The sequence below is a fragment of the Aspergillus clavatus genome, genomic scaffold (assembly GCF_000002715.2).
Source record: "Aspergillus clavatus NRRL 1 1099423829791 genomic scaffold, whole genome shotgun sequence".
Taxonomy (NCBI): domain Eukaryota; kingdom Fungi; phylum Ascomycota; class Eurotiomycetes; order Eurotiales; family Aspergillaceae; genus Aspergillus; species Aspergillus clavatus.
In genome coordinates, this window is record NW_001517108.1 from 1,580,737 (window position 1) to 1,608,236 (window position 27,500).

A 27,500-nucleotide genomic window follows, 5' to 3' on the forward strand; every position below is an offset into this window, starting at 1 on the left:
CAGTGCAGCATTTTTTTTCTTTTTCTTTTTGCTCTAATTCTAGACAGAAAGGAAAAAGATTCAGCAGCGCTCAAGAGAAGAAACGAAAGACAAATCAATGATTAAGGCAAGCGAAGAGAGATGATCATGATGGAGAGAGAGAGCATGGCGCGCAAGTTCGCAACTGAACTACTGGCGGATTTCCGGTTTTGATCAAGCAGAGCGACTGGAGCACGTGAATATGGAGCCGGTGGGTCATTTGGCGTGACTTGCGGTCGGCTGAGCCAATCAGATGACCCAATGGCTGCCCATGCGGTCATAGTGCCTGACGCGGCCTGAGGCGTCCATGGTTCCCTGCCAGGGCCCTTCCAGTACTACTATTATAATACTACTACTACTACTACTACTACTACTCCTACTACTTGTAAGGGAGAACAGGAGTGAATGACCGACTCAATCTTCATTCGTCTCTATATACATCAGTCGTTGAAAATGTCAAGAGGTATCACCAAATATACGCCTAGGTCGCCTGAATCATCACACACACAAAATCATCAAAAACAAGTCGAAGCACAACTAAGCCGTCTCCAGGTGCTCGAGCTTGTGCTTCTCCTGAGCATCCATCTCCAGCTCGGACAGGTTGGCCTTGCCGTGACCCTCGGCGACATCCCGAACGTCGGTGTAGTGGACTGAGGGCACGAAGCTGGTGGAGTTCCAGGCATTGGGCACCTTGGCGTAGAGCTCGTCGACCTGCTCCAGGCTGAGACCCTTGGTTTCATAGATGCAGGTGTACACGAAGATGAGGGCAATGAAGCAGAAGCCGCCCCAGATGAAGAACACCTTGGACTGCAGGTTGGCGTTGCCGGGACCGGCGTTGACCATGTAAGGGGTGGCGTAGGCGATGGCCCAGTTGAGCAGCCAGTTGGTGGCGGTCGTGATGGAGAGACACTTGGCGCGAGCCTTGAGCGGGAAGAGCTCACCGGTCACAACCCAGGCGACGGGGCCCCACGAGCAAGCGAAGAAGAAGATGTAGATGCAGACGAAGGCGATCAGGACCTTGTTGGCGGCATCGGACTTGGCCACGATGCCGACAATGGCGACGATGAGTTGCGAAATGCACATGCCGACGGCCCCGAACATCAGCAGGGGACGGCGACCCCACTTCTCGACCATCCACAGACCGGGGAAGGTGGAGACCACATTGACAATGTTGGTGATCAGAGTGATGATGAAGGGGTTGCTGATGCCAGAGGCAGTGAAGAAGGTGGTTCCATAGTAGACTAGCACCGGTTAGTATGCATTGAAGCGTGGGTTGGGGGGAAGCCGCGGGAGAACATACAGATGAAATTGACACCGGCCAACTGCTGCAGGGCCTGGAGTCCGCATCCGGTCGCCAGGCGTCTACCAATACTGCCGCGAAGGATCTCGATGTAGCTGGCCTTGCCAATGCTGAGTTCATATTCGTGGTTGGCTTGGATCTCCGACAGCTCCTCAACGATGGCTCGGTCGTTGACATCAATACGACGGAGGCGCGCCAGAGCCTTGGCCGCAGCCTCGTGTCTGTCCTTCTTGATGAGGAACCGAGGGGTCTCTGGCAGAACCAGCATACCGACGACAAGAATGATGGCCCAGGCAAACTGGATGGCAACCGGGATACGGTAGCAGCCAGTATCCTCACGGTCCTTGGTGCCATTGTTCACGATGGCAGCGATCAGCAAGCCCAAGGTGATGGCCAACTGGTAGGCTCCGACGATGGTACCACGGATCCACTTGGGAGCGGTCTCGGACTGGTAAAGGGGGACTTGTGCCTGTCAGTACAATGTGATTTATGGTTTGGGGGGGGGGGATGGGGGATAGGCATACTAGTTGCAGAGAGGAGACCGACACCGAAACCGGCAAAGAATCGGCCAGCCACAAAGAGAGGGATGGAAGTGGCAGCAGTCTGGAGGATGACACCGAAGCAGAAGACACCCGAGTCAAGGATCATGCCGAGGCGTCGTCCGAAGTAATCGGCAACGGGGGCAGCGGTCAAGGCTCCGAAGAAAGTACCGGCCGACAGCAGAGAGACGATCATTGAGGACTGGGAGGAGGTGATATCGGGCCAGTGATCATCCGGATTGATGTAGCCAGTGGAGAAGAGCTTCCGCCAATACTTCATGGCCATGATGCCGCTGATGGTACCGGTGTCATAGCTGTTGGCTAACGTTAGACCAAGTGATCAACCCGTTTCACGCAAGAAGACCATACCCGAATAGAAGACCACCGAAAGCAACGAACAAGCCGATGACGATGGCAGGCGTCGCAGAGCCCACGGCATCATCTGGCTTTCTCAACATGAAGCCCATAATGAAGGCTGAGTCCGAAGAAGGGTAGAGATAAGGATAAAAAAAAAAGAAGAGTCTTTCAGATAATAAGGGGGGGGGGAGGCCTCGTCTTAGAGAGACACAAAATACCCCAGAACAAGCAGGGAATGCACGATAGATGGAGAAAGATAGATAGAGAAGAACAACGTGGGAGAGAAGATCAACCTGGGGTACACAAGGGGGGACTTTATACCTCCCCAGTCGCCCTTCTCCTCCTCCTTCTCCTCCTCCATCCCGCAAACAAAAACCCCGTACTCGGTGCCGAGTCTGACCTGGAGACTGGAGAGAGAACCTCTGGAGTCTGGAGAGTGGAGAGTCCTGGTCAACCAGGCCAATACGTGGTATAACCTGGGGATACGAGCCCCCACCCCCCCAGGGGTCTGGAGCCCCCCCCAAAGTCCAAAACCTTCATACTCCTAGTTCATACAAATCGAAAAGACTACGGGACTAGAGAAAAACCCGCAAATGATAGAACTAGCCGCACTCGTGTTTTCTGGTACGAAATCCACCTCTAATCTAAAACATAGCCAGTCCAGGGAACGGGCTGAGCAAAGGCAGGCTCCACTCGGAGGACCGAGGCCTCAAAGCTAAACGTGCACGTCAGGATTGGAGGGCGAGACAACGCCCCCCCAAGCCGAATGGAGGAGAGCATGGGATGCCGAACCTGGTTTTGGTTTTGGTTTTTTTTTTCCCTTTTTTTTCTGGAGGCCCGCGGGGATGGAAACGCATGGACGCACGAGGGCTGTCAAGATTGTCTGATTCCTGTCACCGTTTGCATGGTCCAATTCTTGCATCCCCCTGGGGAAAATGGAATGGAAATGCAAGGGAGAAACGGAGATTTGACTGGACAATCCATCGGGGTGTATTGTGTATTGGTGCATCGGTGCATCTACGTCTGCACTCTGCACCTCCAAGGCCGACCGCATCCGAGACCGAGAAAAAAAAAAGTTGGGCTGCGACTGGGCGCAGGTGGGACTCGTTGAAAACTAACTCCAGACTCTTCGAGTTCTAGGTTTCTAGCTCGCACTGTAAATGATAACTATCTAGACTAGTGTACAGAGTACGTAAGACCATCATTCCCTTGGGCTGATCACTATAGGTCGGAGGCGTTAGAGCCGGTCAACTTCCAGGGCCGGTGTGTGTGTGTCCAGCTCGGGATCGTCGTTTTCGGGTCAGACTCTGACGTGGATTTCCCTTACCACTTTCGAGGGGGGAATTGGTAGAGAGATCCCGAATGCGGATGTTGGGGGTTTCTACAATAATATAATATCGGTTTCATGTTTGATCTCCTCGTTATTATTATTATTATTATCATTATTATTATTATTGCTGTATTCTAGAGTGCAGCCTGAAAAGAATTAATAGAATAATCGAATACCCTGGAAGTCTGGCCAGAGAAAATCCGGAGTCGGGATCGTGGAGACTGGGAGATGACCGGGTTCAGTCTGTCCTCTGTATCTGCATTCCTCATTAACCTAACCTAAGTATCCATTCCCAAACCTTCTCTGAAAGTCTGAATAATACCAGATTACCAGTAGCTCATCTCCATATTACCATTACCATTACCTACTGATGGAGCCACCATGCCCATGGACCGAAGACCAAATTCCAACCCGATCGATGCGGCCGCTCCTCGGCGAAACCCAGGGGAGATTAATTATTTCGCCGACCACGGAGATCCAGATTGGCTGCTGCACTTGAGTGATTTTAGGTCTTTTACGCCACCGTGGTGGTATCAAGTCTTGATTTTGTTTTTTTTTCTTTTCTTGTTGTTGCTGTAGCTCGTGGGGGAGGGGGGGAGCCGGGGGGGGGAAAGGGGGGTAGTTTTCTTTCAAGATCAGTACCTATAGGGGTCTGAAAAGTATGGTCAATCTCCAGGGAAGCGATAGTGAGGTTGTGTTCCCGGGCTGGACAGGAAGAAGAGAAGATGGATGATAATGGTGGAAATCGGGGATGTTCAAATGGCTGAAAAATTGGTCAGATACAATCATCCAATGATCCAAATGCTTGACAGGAGTATTTTATTACTCCGTAGGTATCAGGGTCATGGCCGGTGGATATCGGGCAGTGAGCGATGGAGTAAACTCAGCCAGTAATAATAACGAACTAACTAGTAGTCTAGTACAACTGGAGGACCCGGAAAATCACCGTTGGCATACTCTGTACTCATCGTGCTGACGGCTGAGTGCTGACATCTCCACAGAGTATCGACAGTTAGTAGTCACACGGTACACCAAGGAGTCTGCCCACTCCTCCATTCTCTCCTCCAGTCTACAGAGGACATACACCATTATGATCTGACCAGATCCCCCCACCCGTGAAAGGTATTGCCCTATGATCAGATTCATCGCGAAACGCTACCATCCCCAGATCAAGAAAAAATACCAGGTAAACACCACACCCGCCACAAACCGGACCGACCCCATCAGCTCGCCACGGATCTTGACAGGGGTCGTGCTGCGCGTGCGCCGCGATGGACCCGTCGGGGCCTTCCACTTCGAGTTCATCTCGGCCTCGTACTCTGCTAATCCCGGGTAAGCATCCTGCGGGGGTTGGGATGGCGGCGGCCGGGGAGGTGCTGCATTCACCGCGCGACTGGCCAGCCCGCGCGGAGAGGGAAGTGTGGAGCGGGACGTACTCGATGATGGAGGGTAGGAGGGAGCAGAGGGCTCAGAGGGATAGGGTTCGCGCTCCGTAAGAGGGAGAAGGGGGGTGTCCGGGGGAGGCGGTGGGAAGTACACCACGACGACAACGGCCCGAACGACAAGCACAAAAAGAGTGAAGCCGAAAAGCATGCCGTAGTAGATGAAAATACCCAGCTGGTCGGGTAGAAGGCAAAGATGGTTCTGAATGGTGGATGACGCCCGCTCGGTAGACTTCCCCGTCGTCACGTCGATCGGATTCCACAGACTGGTGAGCACAAAGCCAGGATGTCGGACCCCCATGGCCCAGCTGAGACTCTTCACGGTGATCTCTCGGGGTGAACCGCTGAATTCACGATGAGAAATCTCGCAGTAGTCATGGTCGTCACCCGAGTAGACCTGGACCAGATTAGGTCCAACCTTGGACACCAGATCCTTTGAGATGGTCGGTGTTAGGACATTCTGATACTGGTAGCCGCCAGCGATCGTCAGTGAATTTGGCTCGTCCTCTTCTAACCCTTCTGCTGAGGGTGGATGGCGTTCGCGCAAAGGACCACAGGGCGTAGCTGGCCGGCGGTATAAAGGCACGTGGGTCAGGAGAATCGTAGGGAGACCGACCACCTCCCACTGCGGATCCTTGGCGACCGCATTCGCGGAGACGTCCACGGCCTCGTGCTTGAAGAGACGACCCGTGCCCGACTGCGACTGGTTGCGTAGCATGACCAACTCTTCCGTCTCCGCTTTGCTGCGGTGTCGCTGCATGTCATTCAGAAAGTCGCCCGTCTCCCGCCAGATATGCTCATTGGGCTGTTTTCCATCCCCTGCACCGGCGCCAGTGCTGCCTGTCTGCGGATCGGGCTGATCCATGGCACTCAAGGAGACGGTGTCGACCGAGACAAATGTATGATTCCCAATCACATCGACCCGGTTTCCCTTGCCGAAGAAGGACTGGAAACGATCACGGACGGGAATCTGAACCCCCGTTCCAAAGCCCAGATCATGATTCCCAGGGAGACTGGCAATCATCCGACGACCACGAGGGTCAACAGCGTGTCCATCGCCCAGATGAAACTGATCGGAGAAGATCCTCACAAAGCGCTGGAATTCCTTCTTCCAGAACGAGTCCTTGTATTTCTGATAACGTTTCTCAGGACTCGTCGACGACGCCGTCCCCCATTCCCTACCGCCATCAAACAAATCCCCCAGAAACAAGACCGAGTCCGGACCGAGCTTCTGTTGGATAGTCGAGAACGAGCGACGAAGATATTGATCGGAATATTTGACCGTCAAGGTCGAAAGAGGCCATGGCCGGTCGGGGTAGGTATGCGGATCGACGAGCTGGGGATCGGCGACGAAGACAACATGATGAGGATTGGCATCCCGGGGCTATCAAACAGAGTCAGTATACCTATCGCACGCCAGTCAACCACCCGGCGCGGAAACTCTCACCCATTTCTCCCATTGGTCCCAAACACATGCATCCAGACTGTCCTGGAAGACAGTCCGTTCGCCCCACCACAGCGTAAGGAACCACAGAAGTATCAGTGCGTTCGCGACGGTGAAGATGCGCCGTCCGATCCGCCAGAGGATCATCCGATGTCCAGCCCCATCACTTCCAATTCCGATCCCGCTCAGCCTCAAGGGCATTCGGCGGGCGTGGAGGTCCGCTGCCCAGTCTTTCGCCCACGATGGTATCGACTGCGTTAGACGTGCGAGCATGCTCGAGTAGTCAAACAAGCCATCGCGACGAGCGGAACGATATGCATTAGCGCTCTCGCTGCGTGGGTAGGAGTAGCTCATATTGGTGATTAGAGTCGAGAATCGAAGGCGGCTAAACTTATTGTATTTGCCGCATTGTTTTTTGGTACTCGATAAAAGGGAGCGAGAGAGGTGCTTGTTCGCTAGACTAGTGAGGATATCATGCTTCAAAGAGAGAGTACGAAAAAGAGTGAACTTGAGAGAACGGATGTAACGACCGAACAATAATGATCGGACAGCAGTGTCAAGTGTCAACTCATTGTTGTTGATGGAGCAAGGAGTTCCGAGGCAATAAAGGAGTGATGGGTCTCCGCTTGTGGAGATAAGTCACGTGGACACTGGACACTAGACACAGTCTAGATCTTCAAAACTTCAACAGTTCAACTGGCAGGTAGATAGATATTTAGCTGATAGACAGGTCACAGGAGTCTTAAGTTTGGCACGTACTTGGTATCCTTTTTTTGAGGGGAGTGTGGACTAATTGGTGCGGTCTATAAACCTCATCTCTTGTCGTCTTGTACTAAAAGCAGCTCAGAAACTAGGAGTAGTAAAGGGATTATGCAAGGACTAGATATAATTTCGAGCTAATGATGGGAGGATTCATGAATTCAGGATGTAGTTGAGACCAGTCAACTGCGCTCAAGCTTGCTCATCACCCAGCGCATCATGGAACAACTTTCCAAATCCAGATTTCTCTAAGTAGTAGTAGCGTTACACCCAGGCAACGTGGCAGTGGTACAGATAAAGCGGGGTATGAAGACACAGAATGAAGGGAAGATATGCTTTTGGATAATGATAACATTTAAGGAAGAACCAAAGATTATACCGTATGAATCGAGTCAGAATAGCTACTTCTTGGGGCAGCATTGTCCCCGTCGAGCGCACTCTTCACCGCATTCAAGTAGACACGCCTTGGGATCTCCCTCTCCCACGCTTTCCGCGCGGCTGGGCAGCTTGTTCGACCCCGCGGCCTCATCGTTGCTTGCGCGGGATGATGAGGGGTACACTTGATTATCTTCGGAATCGCTCTCTGGGGCAAATTCGGGCTGGATGGTGGACGAGTGGATGCCGTAAGCGTGAAGGCATTTTCTCACTTGCCTCGCAAGGCGCATGTACCGCTCCGACCCTTCGCCCTTGATCTCCGTGTCGACCTGGATATGGATCGACGCAACAATCTTGGTATCGCTCAATTGCCAGACATGGAGATGATGCGAGCCAATAACACCCGGAAGACGCTCAATGTCTTCCTTGATATGATCGATACTCATTCCGGCCGGAACTGCTTGCAGGAGGATCCGCGAGGCGGCCTTGCAAAGCGGGATCGCCGAGCAAAGAATGATCACGGTAATCACTAGAGAAATACCGGGATCGACATAGAACCTCCAGGAGTAATCGGTTAACCAAATAATTAACGCCGAGAGGATCACGCCGATATTGCCAAGTGCATCTCCCATCACGTGGAGGAAGACACCGCGCATATTGAGGTCATGTCCGTGGCCATGGCCACCTTTGCTGTCCTTTGGCTTCGGTTGCGAATGATTGTGAGATCTGTGAATTTCGTCATCCGCCGCGAGATCTGGCCGTTTGTGCGGTGCATCGCTCTCATCTGTATAGTGGGCAGCCCTGTCCTTATGGCGGAGCAGTGTCGATCGTTCAGTTGGCTGGCCATTCTCTCCTTCGTCGCTTTCTCGGGGGTCACTCTCAGACTCGGAAGACACTTCATCAAAACGATTGCGACTGGCTGCAATGATTTCTTGTCGCAAGGTGGCGGGGTGGACTTGAATATCCTCGAGGAATGGGCGACCGGTGCCTGTGCTGTACCGACGGGAGCTGCGCTGGGTGTCCAGAGTCCGGCGTCTGCGGGAGTAGGGAGAAGAGGGCTCGGTAGGGACGTTAGAATCGCGCTATTGCCACACATCAGTAGACGATCATCATAAGTGAAACAGCGAACCCCATTACCGTAGCTGTAGATGCCCGCTTATCCGCCAAGGAGGTCTGGGTGTGATTATGGCCGAGTCCTTGTTCCGCCGCATCCACATCTTCAAGATCTTCGTTCGCATGGTCATCACCATGTGCATGACCGTGGGAGTGATCGTGGAACAGCACGAGACCCAGGATATTCGACAACAGCCCCAAGCATCCAACAATGCATACGAATTTTGGGTTCTTCACTTCTTGCGGCTCCACCAGTCTTTGGATCGCTTCGAGAAAGATAGACAAACACAGGGCGACGAGGAAGACACCGTTGACCAATGCACCTAGGGTTTCTGCGCGTTGCCACTGAGAGAAAAGTTATGTCAGACATGTGCTCTGTCACCGGACAATAGGAAGGAAAAGAAGGCGGGGTTGCTTACGCCGTAGGTGTACATCTTCGACTCGGTTTCCTGGTTGGCGACCTTGACGGCCCATAGGCCGACCAATAATGATATGACATCATTCAGCTACACGGCAATCAGTATACCGCGCAACAGTTTTCCGCATAAATCCCGATGTTGAGGGCATACCATATGAAATGAGTCGGCCACGAGAGCAAGAGAATGGACCGCATAACCTGTGAATGGCGTCAGCACAGACCAAGAAAAAAAAAAGTCAGAACAAGCGTCAACCCGCAGTGGGGCGTGTAGAGGACGCACCAGCTGAGAGTTCTAACACAAAGAAAGCAGAATCAATGACCAGCAGGATGAGAATCCTGTGTGTCTTAGAGAGCCCCATGATAGCGACGATTTCGTGACGCGCTCAGTGGCGCAGACGTCCGAGAGAAAAAGGAACAGATGAGGCCGAATGACAGGTCCGGTCTACCGAGGCAAGGCAGATACCAGGCACACCATCTGCGGAGGATGGCGAGGTCAAAGTAATGGCGAACAGAAGTGTGTACGAGACAGAGGGATGGGATGAGAAGAGATATAAAAAAGAATTCTTATTCTAGGAGTAGAGGGAGGAGGGAGGAGGAACGGGTGGGCACGAAGGGGGAAGAGAGGGACAAGAGATAGAGAAAGAGTAAAGAGTAGAGAGGGATGGAGACGCGGTTCCGTAGTAGTAGGATATGCGCCCTTTGTCTAATTGCACGCACACTGGCTTTGTCCGGTCGGCCCGATCGTGGCGTTATCAGTTCTTAACAAATGTACGGGGTACGGAGTCCTCCGTAGGTGGTTTTTATTCGTTGTATTTTTTTTTGCTAAGAGTATTAATTAAGGTACCCTCTATGACCATATGAAAAAGTACTCCCTATCCTCCAGAGTGGAAGGGTTGTTGTGGTATTTTCGAGGATGGCATTCTTTTCCCTCTCCCTGTTTGTTTTGTCTGTCGCGTAACTTTATTTTCGCCCTGGAGGACTGGTGAATGGCGAATAGTGCCATCTGACCTATTTCAATTGTCAACAGGGATGACAAGCTCATAATACATAATTCGGGTTAAGAGGCAAGGAATATCTATCTAATAGCTTGTCGTCTTCCATTTTCCATCCGACAGGGACTTTTATACCAGTGATTTGGAGAGGAAGTAGTAGGAAGTACTTTGTGCCCTCATTCTAGATAGTGGCCTCGGGCATCAAGGACAATTTACACAGACAACACCTGCATCAAGTTCTCCAAATACAATGGACATTTTGCATCATTCAGTTGATTCTAACACCATTCCCGAATGTGGCTATCATTCATTTCTTTGACCCCGCTGGACTCCAATCTTGATTTGTTCGCAATGATTCGGCCACCGATTTCGGCCTCTACAGCTCCGGGGGAGGGAATCCTTGCATGCCAGTGCCACATACACACAACCTCAAGGACAATGGCTCATATAACAATCTCTGTAGTTCCTACAAGATAGGTTGATCAAAATGCATGGCCACACTGGCAAGATAACTGTCTCCCGGACCACTGCAGGTAGGGATACTAATACTATGAACAGAAACAGACACAAGCACAGACAAATATCATACCTATATATAATGTGGTACCTAACTGGGTACCAGTACCACAAGGGCAGTAGTTCATTCAATGATAATGCACACTAAGATGCTGTGAGCCAGACTATACCCATGCCTTCTATTTGCTGGTTGTTGAACCAGATGTTCCAGTCCCTTACCAACGACTTGAGGTACTCACAGATTGAAGAATTTACCGTCGCAATTCGTGCATCTATAACTTTTGATGTAGAGAATTTCAAGCTCTAGAGACTGATAGGATTGCCCATGTGGCTTCCTTAGGACTCTCTAGGCTCAATTGTGGCACAGTCCTTGGCTTAACCCCCCTTCATGCAGTGTACATATCGCGTGCCATCGAAACAAACATATCCAACTATCTTCTACTCACAAAACTCATCCAGCTGATAATGATACTCATACTTCCGTAGTGTAGCACAAGGTTGCCACCATCTTTGTAGAGTAAATAAGGCCAGATGCAACTTGAGATATAAGAACAAAGTGGTGTGATGGAACTCAGCGCTCTCTGCTAAGCCATGAAATAGCAAGAGCAGTTTTTTTTCTATCTTCCCTTACCTAGTAAATAATCTCTGGAGTTCTTCCTGATGGTGTGACAATATAGCACATAGCCAGCGTCTTCAGACCCAATCCGCTGGTGGGATCCCGAATCCTAACTTGTTCTTCATCATCCATTTTATCGATCATGATAATACCTTCCCAAGCTGTACGCTACAGGGATTTCTCCAGATCTATCCCCTCCTTCAGCCCATCCGTAGCACTTTTCTCCTTCTCCTTCTCATCCGACCTCAATGGCCGTCGCGCATATCCTCCATACCCATAAAACACCCTCAGTGCACTCTTCACAGCACTCACACCCCCCTCAATTGCCACCTGATCTGCTTTCGCAACAGTCCCCTGAAGCTGCCTTGCTTCATCTATCCTTCCTAAATGATACAACTCGACAAGCTTCACACACGCCTTGGGCATCACATTCCCCAGTCCCGCAATCACGCCCGACCCTCCCCCGATCATGGCCTGCAGCGCTGCATCCGCAGACCCCCCAAAACACATGAACTCCGACCCCCGATCCGAGAACGTTGCAGGCTTCACCGTCGCAACGATCTGATTAAGCTTACCCATATTGTTACAGGTCAACTTGCAGCCGACGATATTCGGATGCTGCGCCAGCGCCGCGATGGTCTCCGCGTCGAGGTCCACGCCCGTCACGGCCGGGTAGTTGTATATCAACACAGGCAGGGGAGACGCGCCGGCTACATCCTCGAAGAATCTTCGGAGACTGGCCTTTGTATAGTGGCTCATATAGGCAGACGGGAATAGGAGAAGTGCATAGTCGCCCCCTGAGTCCCGCGCGTCCTGGCATAGCTCGATCGTCTCGCTGGTGGACGGGGCGCCGCACCCGACGATAATCGGCATCTGCGGGTATCCCGCTGCGGCCACGGCATGCCTTGTAGTCCGTGTGATCCGACACCGCTCTGTGTGCGAGAGATGAGCGGCTTCCCCGTATGTGCCATGTGTGATGAGGCCCATGACTCCCGCCTTGGCCATGCGGACGGCGTGCTGGGCTGTGGTGGACTCGTCGACTTCTTCCGTCTCCGGGGAGAAGGAGGCTAATGTGGGGACGTAGAGGCCTGGTTTCAGGATGCGTCGCGGATGTTCTTCCGAGGGGGCGAGAGTGGTGCTTGAGTAGGTTGGGTTGCGGTGACAGTGGGAGTAGATGGTGCTAGGCGTCGATGTGGTGGTGGTTGTTGTGGTGTCTGTTTGGCCCAGTTCGGCCATTCGGGCGGGGATATCGAGATGAGTAGACATTGGAAATGTAATGTATAAGAGAAAACACTGATAAGAGCTGTTGTAGATCTGTTTATACCTGGTAGAATGTACCTTCAGATGGAGTTGGCTATTTTGGTGTTGTTCGCTCACAGATATGTCACCCTACACTGTGTAGACAACAACCACAACCATGGAACAGAAAACGCGGCCCACAGGTAGGCCAAATACTCTATCTTCTGCCAATCTATTGTAAGTGAATAGTAGAGCATCAGTTAAAATATACATATCACACGGGAGAGGGGTCGTGGTTTCAAGTGGAAAGGGCGCGTCACATGGATAGTATACGGAAGGAATATACTCACTAAGCATTGAAGCTAATACTAGATGGCCTTTTATGAACTGAGTATCTCTTTCTTGAATAATCTTCAGTCGATACCGTCTTTAAGTCTATTGGAGGCCTCTCCGCATGATGAACCTGCTTTGGATACCATGGCAGTCAAGCGTTGTATTGTCCGCCTCCATGGTGGGAGAGAATGGATCTATGCCCCAGTTGACCAAGCCGGTGAGGTGAGAGCAACAACTGGTATGTAGAATATCTCTAGAGTAATGTCTCTTACGGATAAACCTCTGGTTGTTGCAGAGTTGCAGAGTTGACAGACCCAAAGAGTGTTTCGTTTGGAGATCTTCAGTGTTTGTTTGCTTCCCTCACTAAAGTAAGACTACGCCACTGCTTCAACACCTCCCCTCCCTAATCTTCATCACCCCAAGCTCCCCCATGCTCGATCCATCTGCCTTCAAATTCTTCTACAGTGTGTTAATCACTCAGTCCTACCATCGACAAACTCATCGCGATGGAGGTCTTCATGCATAATCTCCCCCATCATCTGACAGAAGAAAGCCTGAAGAAGCAACTCGAGCCATTTCTCAAGCGCCTTGGAATCGTCGACTATCTATGTGAGAAGCCAAAGAGAAAGAACTTTGGTCATGTCACCTTCCTGCATCAAGCAGACGGTGACAGATTCATCCAGATACATGGACAAGAGGAACTTCCCCAGACGATAGGGGCACGAGGACGGCCGCGTCTCAAGTCAAAGCTACAGCTCATGGGCGCGGATGTCTTCTGCACTCGAAGCAAACGTTCACCACAGGAGTTTGCTCTGCGTAGTCTAAGACATACAGCAGAGCAGCGAACAAAAGACAGCATCCAGAGAGATGAGAAGGAGCGTACTATCTCCTTCGTTGTACGGGGGTTTAGCTGTGGATACTGCGAATTCGTCAAGGATCAGCTCGCCTACGTACCTGAGGTGCAGTTTGAAGATGCGGGCATTATGAAGTTTAAAAAGCGTGTCATTCTGATTAAGCTGCATTCCAAGCGCCTCATTCGAATACCTCTTCATACCGTGATTGGACTGGTTTGGTCCCGTACGGGGGAGCTGACCCTGACCTTGACTACAGTTCCATACTTTTTCTCTCAGGGGATTTCTTCCAATGCGATGGTGACCGCATTGATGTCGAGTCTAAGCATCAATGGACAGGCTCATCGGAGTACCGCGCAGCCTTCCCAATTGCGCATGTGCTCGCTGGACGGACGGCATGGCGTGGTTGTGGGACAATGCCTTGTATACCAATTCAAGATTCCTCCGATGAGTCTACTAGAGGCCATACACGACTTGAAAGAATGGGAGATGACGATAGTGCACTACGACCTGATTGATGGATCGCGAAATCCTGCCAATCATCAGGGAGCATTTGCGACGCAGGTGAGGCTCCTCAAGGATCAGCTCAGCTCCTATACCCGGGATACATCTCTTCCCTTCCGTATCCTCTTCCAGCTCCAAGCCCTCGCCTACAATGTATATCTTCTTCCGCACATCGTTTGCGATCTCGCCAGCGAGCTTTGCAAGGTATATAGATCGGATAAGCGCACAGGCAAGCGGTCAATATCTGTACCTGCAGTTCGAAGTCTTTTCGAGATGATCCCATGGCCCTATCCCCATGAAGATCCCCTCACACTCAAAGTTGACTCACTCATGGCAGCCATTCAAAGAAATGACAATGACATTCAGATGGGTGACATGCAGGGACAAGGAGTGTTAGGCCCAACTCAAAACTTAGCATTGATCCACAAAGTGATGATCACTCCCAGTCGAATTACCCTTCATGGGCCAGAGCCTGAACCTTTCAACCGCATTCTTCGCCGATTCCCCAACCATCATGACTACTTTATTCGTGTGCAGTTCTGTGATGAACAAGGTGGCGACCTGCACTTCAGCTCCAGGGTAACCTACGACGAAGTATTCTCTCGATTCAAGAATGTCCTCACCAATGGGATCCAAATTGCCGGCCGAACCTACTATTTTCTCGGATGGTCACACTCTTCCTTAAGATCGCATTCAGTGTGGGCAAGTGCAGTCTGGTATCCAAGTATTGGGGGTCTTTAGCTAACCACGAGTCGTTGTTATAGTTCTCTTCGCCTTTCTTTGATGATAAAGGTCACCTTCAAACTTACTTTAGCATCATCAAAGCCCTTGGCGATTTCTCCAAGATAACCTCCCCGGCCCGATGCGCAGCACGGATTGGGCAAGCGTTCTCCGAGACCCCCTTCGCCATTCCGGTCGAAGATAATACCATAACGATAGAAGAGGTGCCGGACTTGGCCTCCAAGGATGGGCAACGTTTTTTCAGTGATGGGGTCGGCTCACTCTCTCTCAATGTCCTCGAAATGATCTGGTCCAATATACCACCAAAAAAGGGTAAACCGACAGGCTTTCAGATTCGATTAGGGGGTGCGAAGGGCATGATAGCCATTGACAGCCGGCTCACTGGCTCCGTCATTCGGATCCGACCGTCGATGATCAAATTTCAGGGAGAGATGAGAGATCTGGAGATCTGTGACATGGCTTCCAAGCCAATCCCACTAGTTCTGAACAGGCAGATGATCAAAATTCTCGAAGATATGGGAGTCGCAGAGGACTGGTTCTTCAGGCTTCAAAATCAGGAATTGACATACCTTCGGAGCATCACCGCCAGTGCACAGAATACTGCCGTCTTCATCAAAAGACAGGCTGTCGGGGATTGCATCGGGCTTTTCAGGCTCTTTCGCCAGTGCCATCAATGGAAAATCAACTACAAGGTCCCATTTCTGCGGTCGTTGGTCGAAGCCGTGATTCTCCGTGAACTACGCTTACTGAAGCACAAGGCTCGTATTCCAGTCGACAAGGGTATTACGCTATTTGGCATAATCGATGAGACCGAATATCTGCAGGAGAACGAGGTCTATGTGACATTTAATACCATTCAGGGACGACCTGTGGCCCCTCCGACTGCCGGACCAGTGTTGGTAACTCGCTCTCCGGCTCTATATGATGGAGACATTCAAATCTGTTTGAACACAGTGCCTCCGGAGGACCATCCGCTCAGACGGCACAGGAACTGCATTGTTTTCAGTGCCAAGGGGGATCGCGACCTTCCCAGCCAACTCAGCGGAGGAGATCTCGATGGGGATATCTATAACATTATCTGGGACCCTGAAGCACGGCCAAAGCGGACATTTGCCCCGGCCGATTATCCTCGCGTCGAGCCAGTCAACATCGGTCGATTGGTCGAGGTTCATGATATGGCGGACTTCTTCATTGACTTCATGAAGACCGATCATCTGGGAGTGATAGCTATTCGGCACATGATCATGGCAGATCAATTGGACGAGGGTACATCACATCCAGACTGCAGGAAACTCGCACAGTTGCACTCGACAGCGGTGGATTTCTCAAAGACAGGAATTCCAGTGCAGATGGAGCATCTTCCCCGAGGTAACAACTTCAGACCAGACTTGTATGCAACATAAGCCTCTCTTTCCTCATCAATATCTCAGTTCTTATGGCGAGCACTGACAACATGATATAGTTTAGCTCCCGGGCCACAAGCATACATGTACAACAAGTCCGCTATCCACATGGACCAATACATCGCACGCACGGAGTACGATGAAGACGACGATACCGAACCACCACGCAAATACTATCGCTCCGAGAAGATTCTTGGGAAACTGTACCGAGCCATTGATGAGCGAAAGATCTGGTCCAACGATATCCAATGCAAGGCAGCAGTAGACGAATTAACCTTTTGGAGCGGCTTTCTCAAACTTTGCATCAAACGTTGTGGCGCGTTCAGACCATCTTCTTGGAGAAGATACATGGATGAAGCTTGGCGTATTCGCCTGGCGTAAGTCGGCTCATTCCTCAAAAGAGGGTCCACCACTAATGAAAACCAGGTACGAAGATGCAATCTCCTCAGCGAGAAACAACTACTCAGACCACCCAATCAAGCCTCTCAGTGAGCTCGAGGTTTTCATCGGGTTTGTCATGACCAGAAGCGGCGTGCAGACCCGACGAGAACGGGATCAATCAGCGAAGCTTGCAGATGAGTTTGAGCGGATAGCAACCTGGATTACAGCCCAGATGCGTCGACACGGGAAAGATAGTTCTCTCCCTGGGGACAGCTGTGACTCCCTCGACCTCTGTCTCGCGTGCCTTGCTGTTGGGTGCCTGAGGGAGAAGGGTGCGCGTCGCCGGAGAGACGAACACGGGGAGCTCAAGAGCTTTATTGTTGTGGCTGCTTGTGCGTTACTTGCGGAGTTGGATATGCTGGAGAAGGAATCGAGGGGAGTTTCCTCCTTACCATGACTTTCGAATCCAAAGGGTGTTACAAAGTGTGGGATGAAAATATCTGGTTGCCAGCATTTAATTTGATTCAATTTCCCTTGACACGGTTGACTATCTCGATATTCTGTATCGTCATACTACGCTCTCTTGAAGAGAAATCATCTATGAGCGAGCAGAAAGGCGCCACTATTCACACTTAAACCTTTGCGCGGAATGCCAGAGGATAGTCATGCTCCTTCTCCTGGGCGCAGAAGACCCTCCAGAACTCTGCCAGATATTATCCGTACACGGCTACACTCAAACTAAAACCAAGGGGCTCACAAAGAGAGGGTGACCATACCAAGAAGCGTAACCTTCTTATTAGGCTCAAAAACCTCATCCCACCGCCACGTCTCTCCCGTATCCTCAGGAGAACTAGACCTAATCTCCACAGGCGTCACACCTGCACGGGTCGTCAGTAACTCAAAAGCCTAGCACCCACCACAGGGCCACCACATCTTAGAAATCCATACCGCTACCATCCCTGCCCCAGATATTTGGATCTATATATCAGCAAATCCAGTACCTCCAGCAGCCTACCAGGCGGAAGATCTGACACGGGGGTGCATCTCGGTAAGATATACGTCAGGCTGTCAGAGGGATTCTGGGATTAGGTTCACCAGGGATGGGATGTAATCGAGTACTGGCCTTATTACGCATACGCTTTGCGGGTCTGTTTTCGTAGACTGCTGCAGCTATAGCATTGTTGGTTCCAGTGGGTGATGAGCCCCCATCTCCCACTTCCGGTCAAACCAGCACTGTATGTATGTACATAGTAAAAAGGATACGGTCCTGGCAGTTATTAACTGGCTACCTTATAGGTCTAATGTTGGGGTGGTACCTGCCGCAAAAATGAATCGAGGAATGGGTGGAGTGGTGTGACTGACATGCGGGAAGAGCTACCTGCAGGACTGAATATTGTGGAGTTGATGTAGACCCTATCAATCCCACTGATGTGTAACCCCGTTTCAAAGCCCATGCATGTAGTATGTACACTGCAGAAGATATCAAGTTTGGGCAATGTACCATATATAAAATCACCAGATGATACGTGGTCCTTGGATTATAATGACTATAACGAAGGGTGTCCCATTGGGGATTTAGGTCTTTATGTCTTGATTTGCTCGTAGAGGAGGGAAAAAAAAAAAAATTCAACAGATGTGTTACTAGTACTCCAGATTCCTCAAGGCTGCCGCATCACTCTCTTCCCACGGATGGTCAATCTCAACCGATCGGATCAGTTCCTCATGTTCTGGACTCCGGGGTGTAATATTCAGTTTGTACGGGGCTGGATGGCTAATGACTCCAGGAAGGAAGAGCGGTTGCTGGTCCTCGGTACTCTTGCCAAAGTTGAACACGGCGAGCGACTTCGCAATGCCGAGATAGACGGTCCTGTCGGCAAGAATCCTTCCTGGACAGATGCGCCGGCCGAAGCCGAAGGCAATGGTGTGGGGATCTGGCTCGGGGGTCGGGCCGAGGAATCGTTCGGGATTGAAGACCATCGGGTCCTTGTAGACATTTGGATCGTGGGTGAATGCCCTGCCGGTGTCAGAGGATTGATCATGTGTCAGAATAAACAAAACGAACCAGATATTGGGAAGAAACATGGATCCCTTGGGGATGAAGTAGCCCTCATAGATATCATCCTGTGTGCTCGTGTGTGGAAGACCCATCGGACCAACGGTATGCCATCGTAGCACCTCCTTGACCAGTGCATCAATGTATGGAAGTTGCTCTCGATCTGCGAACGTGGGTAGTTTGTTGCAACCAACCACACGATCAAGCTCATCCTGAGCTTTGCGCTGGACGTCAGGATAAAGAGCCATGGCGAGGTAGAAGGAGGCCAAGGATGCGACAGTCTAATCCACTCTTAGCATGCATTGATGAAATCGGTAGCCAAAACTCACGGTATCGGCTCCGCCAGTGTACAGCGACATGGCAGACCATTTAATAACCCACTCCTCCTCTTCGCTATGGGATCCCAACGGCCTTGCCTCCAACAAACTAGATACATATGAAGGCTTGTGAGATCCCAGCTTCATCTGCTGGCGAACAAAGGCGTACGGCTGTTCTGCTGTGGCCACGACCCTTGCTTTCCATTCTTGAGCGGTCCGCTTGAATTGCGCGCCAGGGAACCAGGTAGGAATGTGTTTCACTGTACTGTCAGCCTCTAAACTTGCTTGCAGTCAGACCGGACGACACACTTACGCATAGGAACCAGATCAACCAGCCATTTCCCTGGAGCTGCAGCCTTGGAAAATTCTCCCAGCGCCTGGTCAGCCAAATCCACGAGGATGTCGGGCTTGTGAGGGTCAATCGTGTAGCCGTAAGCAATCTTTAGAATAATTGCGCCCGCCTCCCTATTTTCGTTAGTATCCAGGTACAGGATGGACTATCGGTAATGGTGCTTACGTTCGGAGGTGCTGGACTAGACCAGCCGGATCTCTGAGCACCCGAAGAAGGAACCGACGGACCTCTACGTCCTGCAAAGAGTCAAATTCTGAAACGACTGACTTCGAGCCCATCACACGGTGCATGGCTTTGCGATACGATTTGAAACGGTCCGAGTATGTCTGCACAGCCAGGGAATTTTCCCATCCAACCCTGGAATTCTTTAGCGTTGGTTCAACTGTGTAACAGCGAGCGATAGCACGCACATCTTGCCAGCAAATACCTGTTCTGGTCTAGAGGAATGTATCACAGAGCGCTTCTCCAACAAATCGAACGCGACTTTTGCCTCATTCAAAATGACTATCCTTTGACCAAAAACGGAGATGGAACTGATCGGCCCTGTGCGATAACATCCACTCAGCCCTTGAGGACTCATTCAGTCAGCATTACCACACATACCGTATAGTTCCTTGTGCTTTAGCCAATGCTCCCAATGATGTGCGTCAGAAGGGGGCAGGTCGCCCAAATTACCCACAATTGGCTTTGGAGAAGGGCCTGGTGGCAGGGGCGCAGGTGTCCTTTTGGTCAAAAACAGCCTGTTCACGACGTAGAGGACTGTCAAACCCAACAGGGCGTGAACTGCGAGTGACTCCATGGTGTGACAACTATCCTACCCCGCGCCCTCTGAATGCAGCAAATATCATAGCAGGGAGAACAAAACTCGAAACTCGATGACGGGGAAGCGGTTGAATATATGGAGCACGTTTTGCCAGGTCAACCGAGGACTTACTGATCAGTGATCAGCACCGGACAATTCTTTTAACTTTCCCTACAGATACTACCTTAGCAAGTAGGGGTGGTAATCAGAATGTCCAAATGACAAAAATGACGTGTCGTTTTAACTTTTACTACAGCCACTACCGCTCATGTTGAACTATCTAAACTGAACAATGATATACCTATATTTTGATGAGGTGCGGTCTCATCTCCAGTCAACTCTACAGGTAGGTAGTAGACTACAAAAATCACGTGACAGAACAGTCTATACAACCTGATTGGTTGAGTTTTAAAATGCTGCTCTCCCATTGGTTACAGGGTGGTATCTACTTCTTTCACGTGGCCTCTGACATTTGACATTTTGGCCAGATTTTTGACATACACCACCCCTACTAGTAAGGATAATACATTAACATGCATATACTAGGAAGATATTTAGTTAAAATATACCTGTTTAGCTCACTTGGCAGCCCGTGGCAAGAGGGAGTGGTACCTTTTGAGTGGACAGGTCCTCATGGAAGATGGATCCTGGTGGAGCGGTTATCAACAGCTTGTTTCATTTGGGTAAGAGCTCTGAAGACAGCAGCAAGAAAATGGCAGATCCCTCATCTGTAGCGTACGGAGTAGAGTATTTTACTATCAACTCGACACAGTCAGATGGACCTCATAGATTGCAGATACACCCTATTTCCCTAGCAGCGAATTGAGGATTAGTAATCAGCGGGATTGTGCGCCTCTGAGCATAATGGGATCCGGTTCTGATGCCATGATATGCTGTTCACCAAATGATTAGTCCGTATTCTTCATGGCAATCCAAAGTGCGGGAGCACTGACCTTCAAATTTCCATTGCAACTCAGCAGTGAGGAGGATGACCTTGGCCGCCCATTGATGATCTTCGAGGCAATGTGCCATATATGGTATTGACGAAGAGCCATGAGAAAACTATAACATTTCGCTCTGCAGAGTATCTCTGTCTGCAAAGCTAGAGTCAACTCCATAGCTCCATGACGTCTTCTTTAGACGAAGCCTCAAGTGTCCATCGGGGGTCAGTGTATTTCTGAGAAGACTCCAAGACCATCGAACTGTCTGAATGGCAGATCAGGGAAGGGCACGTGGGAGAGGCCTCAGGCTCGCACTTTGTATGCCTGGTTCTCAAGGTATCAAGCCAGCAACTCCCGTTTCGTTTCAGGCAGCACACTCGGTAACAGAGTCACCTCTACCACATATTAAGGTCTAGCTTCAGCTGATTATCCTATAGCCCTGAGAAAGACGGATTATCTACGAGAGAGATATGTAGTTACCACGGTGATAACCACACTGTACCGATCACCCACATCATCCCAGAATATCCACATCAACACCCGTGTGGTCGTGCTCTTGTTCTCGATTCTAGGGGCTCTTCCAGCCAAATAATACCAGATGCAAAGAAGAACGCTGTATGGAGACGGGGAAAAAAATGTCCATAATCCATGGATTACCCAGGTCTGGGGCCCCTCGTAATGGTTGGATCTATTTTCTTGAGGAAGGATTGTTACAGATTGCAGCGACCAACGCTTGCATGTGCCCCCTGTAGTTGCGCGTCTTTTGAGGTGTACCTATGTTTGGATGTGTATAAATAGGTGTGGATATGTATGAATGGCGACAAGGGATGAGCTCCAGTCCTCCCTGTGAGCTGTCCAAGGACTTCATCCATGTATCATGTGCATAACGTCTTGTTTGTCTGATCCTCGTCTGAAAACCATCCATTATAGGCCATTGTAGGGATTGCCGGCACCGTAGAACATTGCCAGATGGACGACTCAGTGAGAAAAGCAGAACAGTAAACATCGAGTGTCAGAAGCTTGGCGTCTCCAGCGTAGAGGATGGGTAGATCAGATACTTGTGTCTAGGTGTAGGATGGGGTTCATACAAGGGCCATGCCATAGCAATGCTCCGAATTTGGCCAATTCTCACCTCCTGATCGAGACAGACCGAGGCATCGACAAGCCTCTGGGCTCAATACGGCAATCTCCGTTGTTGGAAACCCGATTCACAGTCCTTGAAGCGGCAATATCCATCTTCGCCTCTCGATGCAATCGTAGTCGATGAACAATGATCCAATCAATTCTAAAGAAATCACACATTCACTCCCTTCACGGAACTTTCCGTGAGAAAAGTCACAGATTGCCAGTTCTGTATGCCGTCATACTTATTTTTTGGTGGAGATTGACTGGACTACCCTTCACTAAGCCTTTGTTTTTCTCTTTGTCCGTCTTCACAATGTCTCTGTTTTCCCGGCTTTGTCCACTAATCGAAGCGAGGTGCCATTCACTGACCTCATGAGGTTGATGGGTATAAATATTCCTTTCTCACCCATCGTTCATCATCTTCTTCTTCTCCTTCAACCTCCCACTCATCTCTTCTGCTCTTAACACACTCTACTTCTTTTAACTCAATCGTATCACACCAACCAATTCACACAACAACAACCACTACCTGCTACCTTCAATCAACATGAAGCTCCATATTCTTGTTCCTTTCCTTCTCACCACTCTCGTGACTGCTGTTGCTCCCTCTGGTGAGGTCAACAATAGAGTCGTCGATGTTGACACTGAGCCTTCTTCTGAAATCCACACTGTGACACAACTGACTTTCAAAGATGCTGCCACTCCTAGCAACGAAGCTTACAATGGTGTCACTGCTGATGCTGATGGTAAGTACCTCTTATACCATATCCTTGTGACGCATCACTTACCGTTTGCTATAGTGATCCACACTCTCAATCTCGCTGCTCGTGATGTGCTTGATACCGCTACTCGCTGCACTGCCGTTCGTGAGTGCCATGATCGCGAGGTCTGCGAACGCGGTAGATGCCTTACTCCTCCCATGGCTGCTATGCTTGCTGCTCGCGATGAGCTTGCTTCTGCTACTCCTTGCACTGCCGTTCGTGAGTGTCATGATCGCGAGGTGTGTGAGCGCGGTAGATGCCTCACTCCTCCCATGGCTGCTATGCTTGCCGATCGTGATGAGCCTCGTCGTTGCAACAACATCAACCTCTGGTGTCCTCCCAACCAGTTCTGCTACCGCAGTGTCTGCGTCTCCCTTGGCAAACTCGCTGCTCGTGCTAATGGTATGTCACCCCCCTCCTCCACTTCCACTCCTTCCTCTCCCTTCTCAGGTAACACTAACAACCTTCAACAGATGCGGAGCTTCAGGAAGAGCTTGCTATCAGTCACTGCAACAACGACAAAGATTGTGGTGCCCATTGGATTTGCGCTGATAGGCGTTGCGTTGCTCCTGTTGCGTCTCGTGCTCAGCACCGTGAGTATATCCTCTCTATCATCTTTGCTTTCCACCAACTAATGTTGCCTGCTTTCGAAGTGCAAGACCCTTGTCGGGATCACAGCGATTGCGGACTTGGCTGGATCTGCGGTAAAGACCATCACTGCCACCACTAGGTTGCTCACCGTCAGTATTTGCTATCCACTGTCTGCTCACGGTCTCAGCTAACACCGAGTACTTCTTTTCTACAGACTGCTGAAGAGCCTCGCGGCGGTGTGAACGTTGACAACCCTCTCGGGCGTGCCTTGCGTGCTCAGTGGATGGGGCCTTCGAGTTAAATGGATACATAGATAAGCGTCGGCTTATGGGACTTTGGGTTCGGATTGCGACTTTGAAATGTACGTGGGAATGATATGGAGATTGAGTTTGGATTTGTTGCTTCTGCAGTGTTGACCACATATGGAGACTTTACTGTCTACCGCAGAATAGCTTCAATATCTTTAATGAATTAATGACTTATTGCTATCTTACAAACTTGTTGTCTTTGTGTAGTTGAGAGTATAGTAGGTCTCTGTAGTCTCCAGGTAAAGAAAAGTACTGTAAGCTAATGATTTGTAGACTTCTACGATCTGGCACTCTACACAAGGCTCCTCCTCTAGGCCAGGGCAATACATTCTTCGACATCTCAAGAATATCTAGATCTCGACGTCCCGCGACCTGAACAACAGCTTCTGGAAGATCACTCTCATGCTCCTACTTCGAGTGCTGTAAGTTTTCTTCAGACTACGACCTTTCTTGGGGGAGCCTGACATAAAATGATACCTCCCTCATCCATGTAGTCCAAAAAGTTCACATTATAGTCATAGGGTTCTCTATACTGTGGAAACCCTTGGACCTGGGGGGATGAGGTTCAGTAACGGAGTTGACTCGACGCAGTCGACATACCTGAGCATCACGAGCAACAACAACCGGCTTAATAACGTATAAAAAAGTGGCCTGCGCAAATATGATATGCGCGGGGTATCGCTGCTAACCCACGACTGGCTTCGGAACTATCCGGCTTCGATCTTCTACAAACATCGCCTGGTGAAATGTGTCAACAGTTGCTCTTTAGTGCATGATGTTTCTTCCAATTGCAGCTGTGTCCGCTGTGAACTGCTCAGCTGCTCTGCATCTTGGTGATCCCCTTGCGAGAGTCTTCTATAGGAGATAGATGTGTTGACTATGATTCCCTGACGGGTTGCCGCCTTGTACTGCAGTCACTATGGGTTTCTGTCAGATTGGTGATTGTATACAAGTAGAATGCAGGTAGCGACACAACGGATTGTCCGGATGTCTGGAAGCTTTGAAGCAAGTCAAAGCTGTTGGTGAGGAAGGACCTAAGAGGGGATTGTATGATCTTTCATGTCTGGTGAGAGTTGATGGGCGACGGTCCAGGCTTGCGGGGTGCAGCTTGCAATCAGCACCTGTACCCATGTCTTTGCCTTTGACGTGGCAGCCGGAGATGTTGAGGCTTAGAGATGGACGGCCTGCCTATCTCGACGGGGTCTTCAGTTGTGAATCCAGGCCTTGGTGTAATATCAGGTAGATCCGCGGGGTAAAACAGCTGGCAAAGATGCAATGCCTCATTGATATTTTCTTGCTTTGACCGGTCACGAATCTAACATTGTTTTCTTATCTGACCAATTATTGACTTGTTGGGTAAGGATCAACAAGTCTTCTCCATCGATATGCAGCAGGAATCTATACGTAGTTAGGGCTCGGATTGGCCAGGTGCCCTGTCCGGTCCAGATCACCAGCATATGTGTCAATCAGTGCTAACTTCAACTTTGATTCAAATTCTGTGTTGACAACGGACCGTGCATTTCGCTCTGATAGACAACTCATACATGCCGTCTATCTAGGCTCTTCAAGCGGCTGCTCCGAGAAGTAGATCACCGTCCTCCCCGCAGTCACTAACACGACTAATGTTGCCAAGCATGCGACGACAGCTCAAACCTAGAAGATCAAGTCGCCGAATCTCGCCCCTTTATTCGGCTCTTTGCACTTGAGTCGGGTTCAAGCCGAGCTCTGTGGATCACAGCATCTTGGGCTCTTGCAAGATCCACATTCGTGGGGAAATTGATCGATCAGCACGATAATAACTCTGTTAATCCGATATCTGTTTGAATCTCTTGTTCTCTTTTCACAAGCCATCACCGCAATGTTGTTCGTCAGACTGTGAAAAATGCCCCCAAGATCCAACCACTTGACACACCATGGACGTCCACAATTAGGACAAATCCATGGCCAGAGTATCCTCGCCCTCAATTAGAGCGAACCGGATGGCAGAATCTCAACGGAATTTGGCAATACCAGAATGCGTCTGGATTTGACGCCGCTCCGTCACCCCCCGTTTGGACAGTCGCTGGCAAATGAGATCTTCATTGCCTCCTGTTTGGAGAGTGCTCTATCAGGATAAACCATAGATTTGCCCTTGGTGAGGATTGCGTTGTCTAAAGTGGCTGTAGATGTCCAAGGAAACTGGACTCTCTGTTCCTGGTTCTTGACATCCTTCACAGTGCCGAAAGAGTGGCAACACCAAAACACTCTTTTGAGCTTCGGTGCTGTGGACTATGAAGCCACTATCTTTATGAATGGCAAGCAAGCCGGATTCAACCGGGGCGGTCACTCTGCTTCCAGTCTCGAAGGTTTATCTGATCAACCATTTACTTTCAATGTCGACTCTCCGCAGCTATGGTCGCCCGACTCCCCGACCCTCTACAACATTACCGTACGTATGGGAGCAGACGAGATCAAAAGCCATACTGGATTCCGCATCATCGAATGGAACAGTCGGTGGCATCCTGCGACCTCTGCCCAATAGGAACTTTACCTTCATGCTAGGGACACTGGATCAGGGTTGGTGACCAGACGGAATCAGCGCTTCTCCAAATCGCGAGGCAATGCTATACGGCTTAAAGCTTCTGAAGGGATTGGGATTTAACATGTTGCGTAAACATGTAGGTGTCCGCTCGCCGCCTATGCCAACTTCCGAAAGATGGTCTATTTGCTCATGAGAGCGACAGATCAAAGTCGAGCCAGCTCTCTTTTATCGAGAATGTGATTAACTTGGACTCTTGGCGTTGCAGGATATGCCCTCGCTTCGCCCCTTGCAGACAAAGAATAGCCAGACTGGACGATGGAGACCAATTTGCCACATGCGGCACAGCAGCAGGAATATACTCGACAGCTAGAGCTTCTTGTTAAGCATCACAAGACCTATCCTAGCATTTTCTCCTGGGTATGTCCACCATACCCCTATTGTTCCACCACTAACTGGCGATTCTGCAGGTGATTTATAACGAAGGATGGGGACAAAGAACCGAATACTACCCCGAAATTGCGAAAGGGTTCGTCAGCTCGATCCCACCAGACTCGTCGATGAAACATCCGGGTGGACTGATCACGGCCATGGCGACTTTAGCGATAATCACCATTATTCGTACCCGCAGTGTGGTACCTTATTTTATTCCTCCAATCCAGTCTTTATGATTCCAGCAGGATCGCCATTCAAGGTGAATTTGGTGGCGTTGGCACCAATGTCTCCATTGAGTAGTAAGTTGTCTGTTCAAGAGCTAATGGTTAGTTTGCTGATGTGTATAGCTTGTGGAATAACGTCGACGCCATCAACAGTATTAACATGACTTACGAGGTTGCCGACAGTTTTGAGATTCGGAACTACCGTAGCCATCTGCTTCTGAGTGAGCTGAGGGATCAGGTCACTCGTTTCTCCCGTAGTGGAGTCGTGTGGACTCAAACAACCGACGTCGAGGGTGAGGTGAATGGCTTGTTGATGTACAATCGAAGGTTGGCTCGAGTGGATGAGAAGAGGTGGAAAGATGATATCAAAGGGTTGTATGATGCTGCGAAGAGACGCTGAAA

At 50.2% G+C, this 27,500-nt stretch overlaps 7 protein-coding genes and 1 pseudogene across 7 annotated transcripts, besides 7 other annotated features; 3 read left to right on the forward strand and 5 right to left on the reverse strand.

Annotated features, from left to right (window-relative positions):
- Positions 1-351: 351 nt before the first annotated feature.
- Positions 352-401: a microsatellite.
- Positions 352-402: a microsatellite.
- Positions 403-555: 153 nt separating this feature from the next.
- On the reverse strand, positions 556-2,324 carry ACLA_072920 (sugar porter family MFS transporter; the record flags this gene model as incomplete). Its single annotated transcript, XM_001275683.1, has 4 exons — positions 556-1,259; positions 1,319-1,780; positions 1,843-2,171; positions 2,227-2,324. 4 exons carry the CDS (start codon positions 2,322-2,324, stop codon positions 556-558), a joined length of 1,593 nt encoding a protein of 530 aa, XP_001275684.1.
- A 152-nt stretch (positions 2,325-2,476) lies between these two features.
- Positions 2,477-2,511: a microsatellite.
- Positions 2,512-2,547: 36 nt separating this feature from the next.
- Positions 2,548-2,573: a microsatellite.
- Positions 2,574-3,635: 1,062 nt separating this feature from the next.
- Positions 3,636-3,669: a microsatellite.
- Positions 3,636-3,670: a microsatellite.
- A 1,029-nt stretch (positions 3,671-4,699) lies between these two features.
- On the reverse strand, positions 4,700-6,784 carry ACLA_072930 (putative manganese ion homeostasis (Fr); the record flags this gene model as incomplete). Its single annotated transcript, XM_001275684.1, has 2 exons — positions 4,700-6,370; positions 6,434-6,784. The coding sequence occupies 2 exons, from the start codon at positions 6,782-6,784 to the stop codon at positions 4,700-4,702; spliced, it is 2,022 nt and encodes a 673-aa protein (XP_001275685.1).
- Positions 6,785-7,590: 806 nt separating this feature from the next.
- Positions 7,591-9,454, reverse strand: ACLA_072940 (cation diffusion facilitator family transporter; the record flags this gene model as incomplete). The annotated part of the gene is made up of 5 exons (XM_001275685.1): positions 7,591-8,646; positions 8,702-9,022; positions 9,097-9,183; positions 9,247-9,293; positions 9,376-9,454. 5 exons carry the CDS (start codon positions 9,452-9,454, stop codon positions 7,591-7,593), a joined length of 1,590 nt encoding a protein of 529 aa, XP_001275686.1.
- Positions 9,455-11,387: 1,933 nt separating this feature from the next.
- On the reverse strand, positions 11,388-12,485 carry ACLA_072950 (dihydrodipicolinate synthase family protein; the record flags this gene model as incomplete). The annotated part of the gene is made up of 1 exon (XM_001275686.1): positions 11,388-12,485. The coding sequence occupies one exon, from the start codon at positions 12,483-12,485 to the stop codon at positions 11,388-11,390; it is 1,098 nt and encodes a 365-aa protein (XP_001275687.1).
- Positions 12,486-13,297: 812 nt separating this feature from the next.
- ACLA_072960 (rna-dependent rna polymerase) lies at positions 13,298-17,128 on the forward strand (the record flags this gene model as incomplete). The annotated part of the gene is made up of 4 exons (XM_001275687.1): positions 13,298-14,862; positions 14,961-16,277; positions 16,350-16,667; positions 16,717-17,128. 4 exons carry the CDS (start codon positions 13,298-13,300, stop codon positions 17,126-17,128), a joined length of 3,612 nt encoding a protein of 1,203 aa, XP_001275688.1.
- Positions 17,129-18,312: 1,184 nt separating this feature from the next.
- Positions 18,313-20,192, reverse strand: ACLA_072970 (cytochrome P450; the record flags this gene model as incomplete). Its single annotated transcript, XM_001275688.1, has 6 exons — positions 18,313-19,005; positions 19,054-19,301; positions 19,355-19,506; positions 19,559-19,750; positions 19,804-19,936; positions 19,997-20,192. 6 exons carry the CDS (start codon positions 20,190-20,192, stop codon positions 18,313-18,315), a joined length of 1,614 nt encoding a protein of 537 aa, XP_001275689.1.
- Positions 20,193-22,808: 2,616 nt separating this feature from the next.
- Positions 22,809-23,914, forward strand: ACLA_072980 (uncharacterized protein; the record flags this gene model as incomplete). Its single annotated transcript, XM_001275689.1, has 6 exons — positions 22,809-23,007; positions 23,062-23,127; positions 23,165-23,424; positions 23,496-23,615; positions 23,676-23,762; positions 23,828-23,914. The coding sequence occupies 6 exons, from the start codon at positions 22,809-22,811 to the stop codon at positions 23,912-23,914; spliced, it is 819 nt and encodes a 272-aa protein (XP_001275690.1).
- Positions 23,082-23,324: a microsatellite.
- A 1,802-nt stretch (positions 23,915-25,716) lies between the features above and the next one.
- On the forward strand, positions 25,717-27,498 carry ACLA_072990 (annotated as a pseudogene).
- The last annotated feature ends 2 nt before the right edge of the window (positions 27,499-27,500 follow it).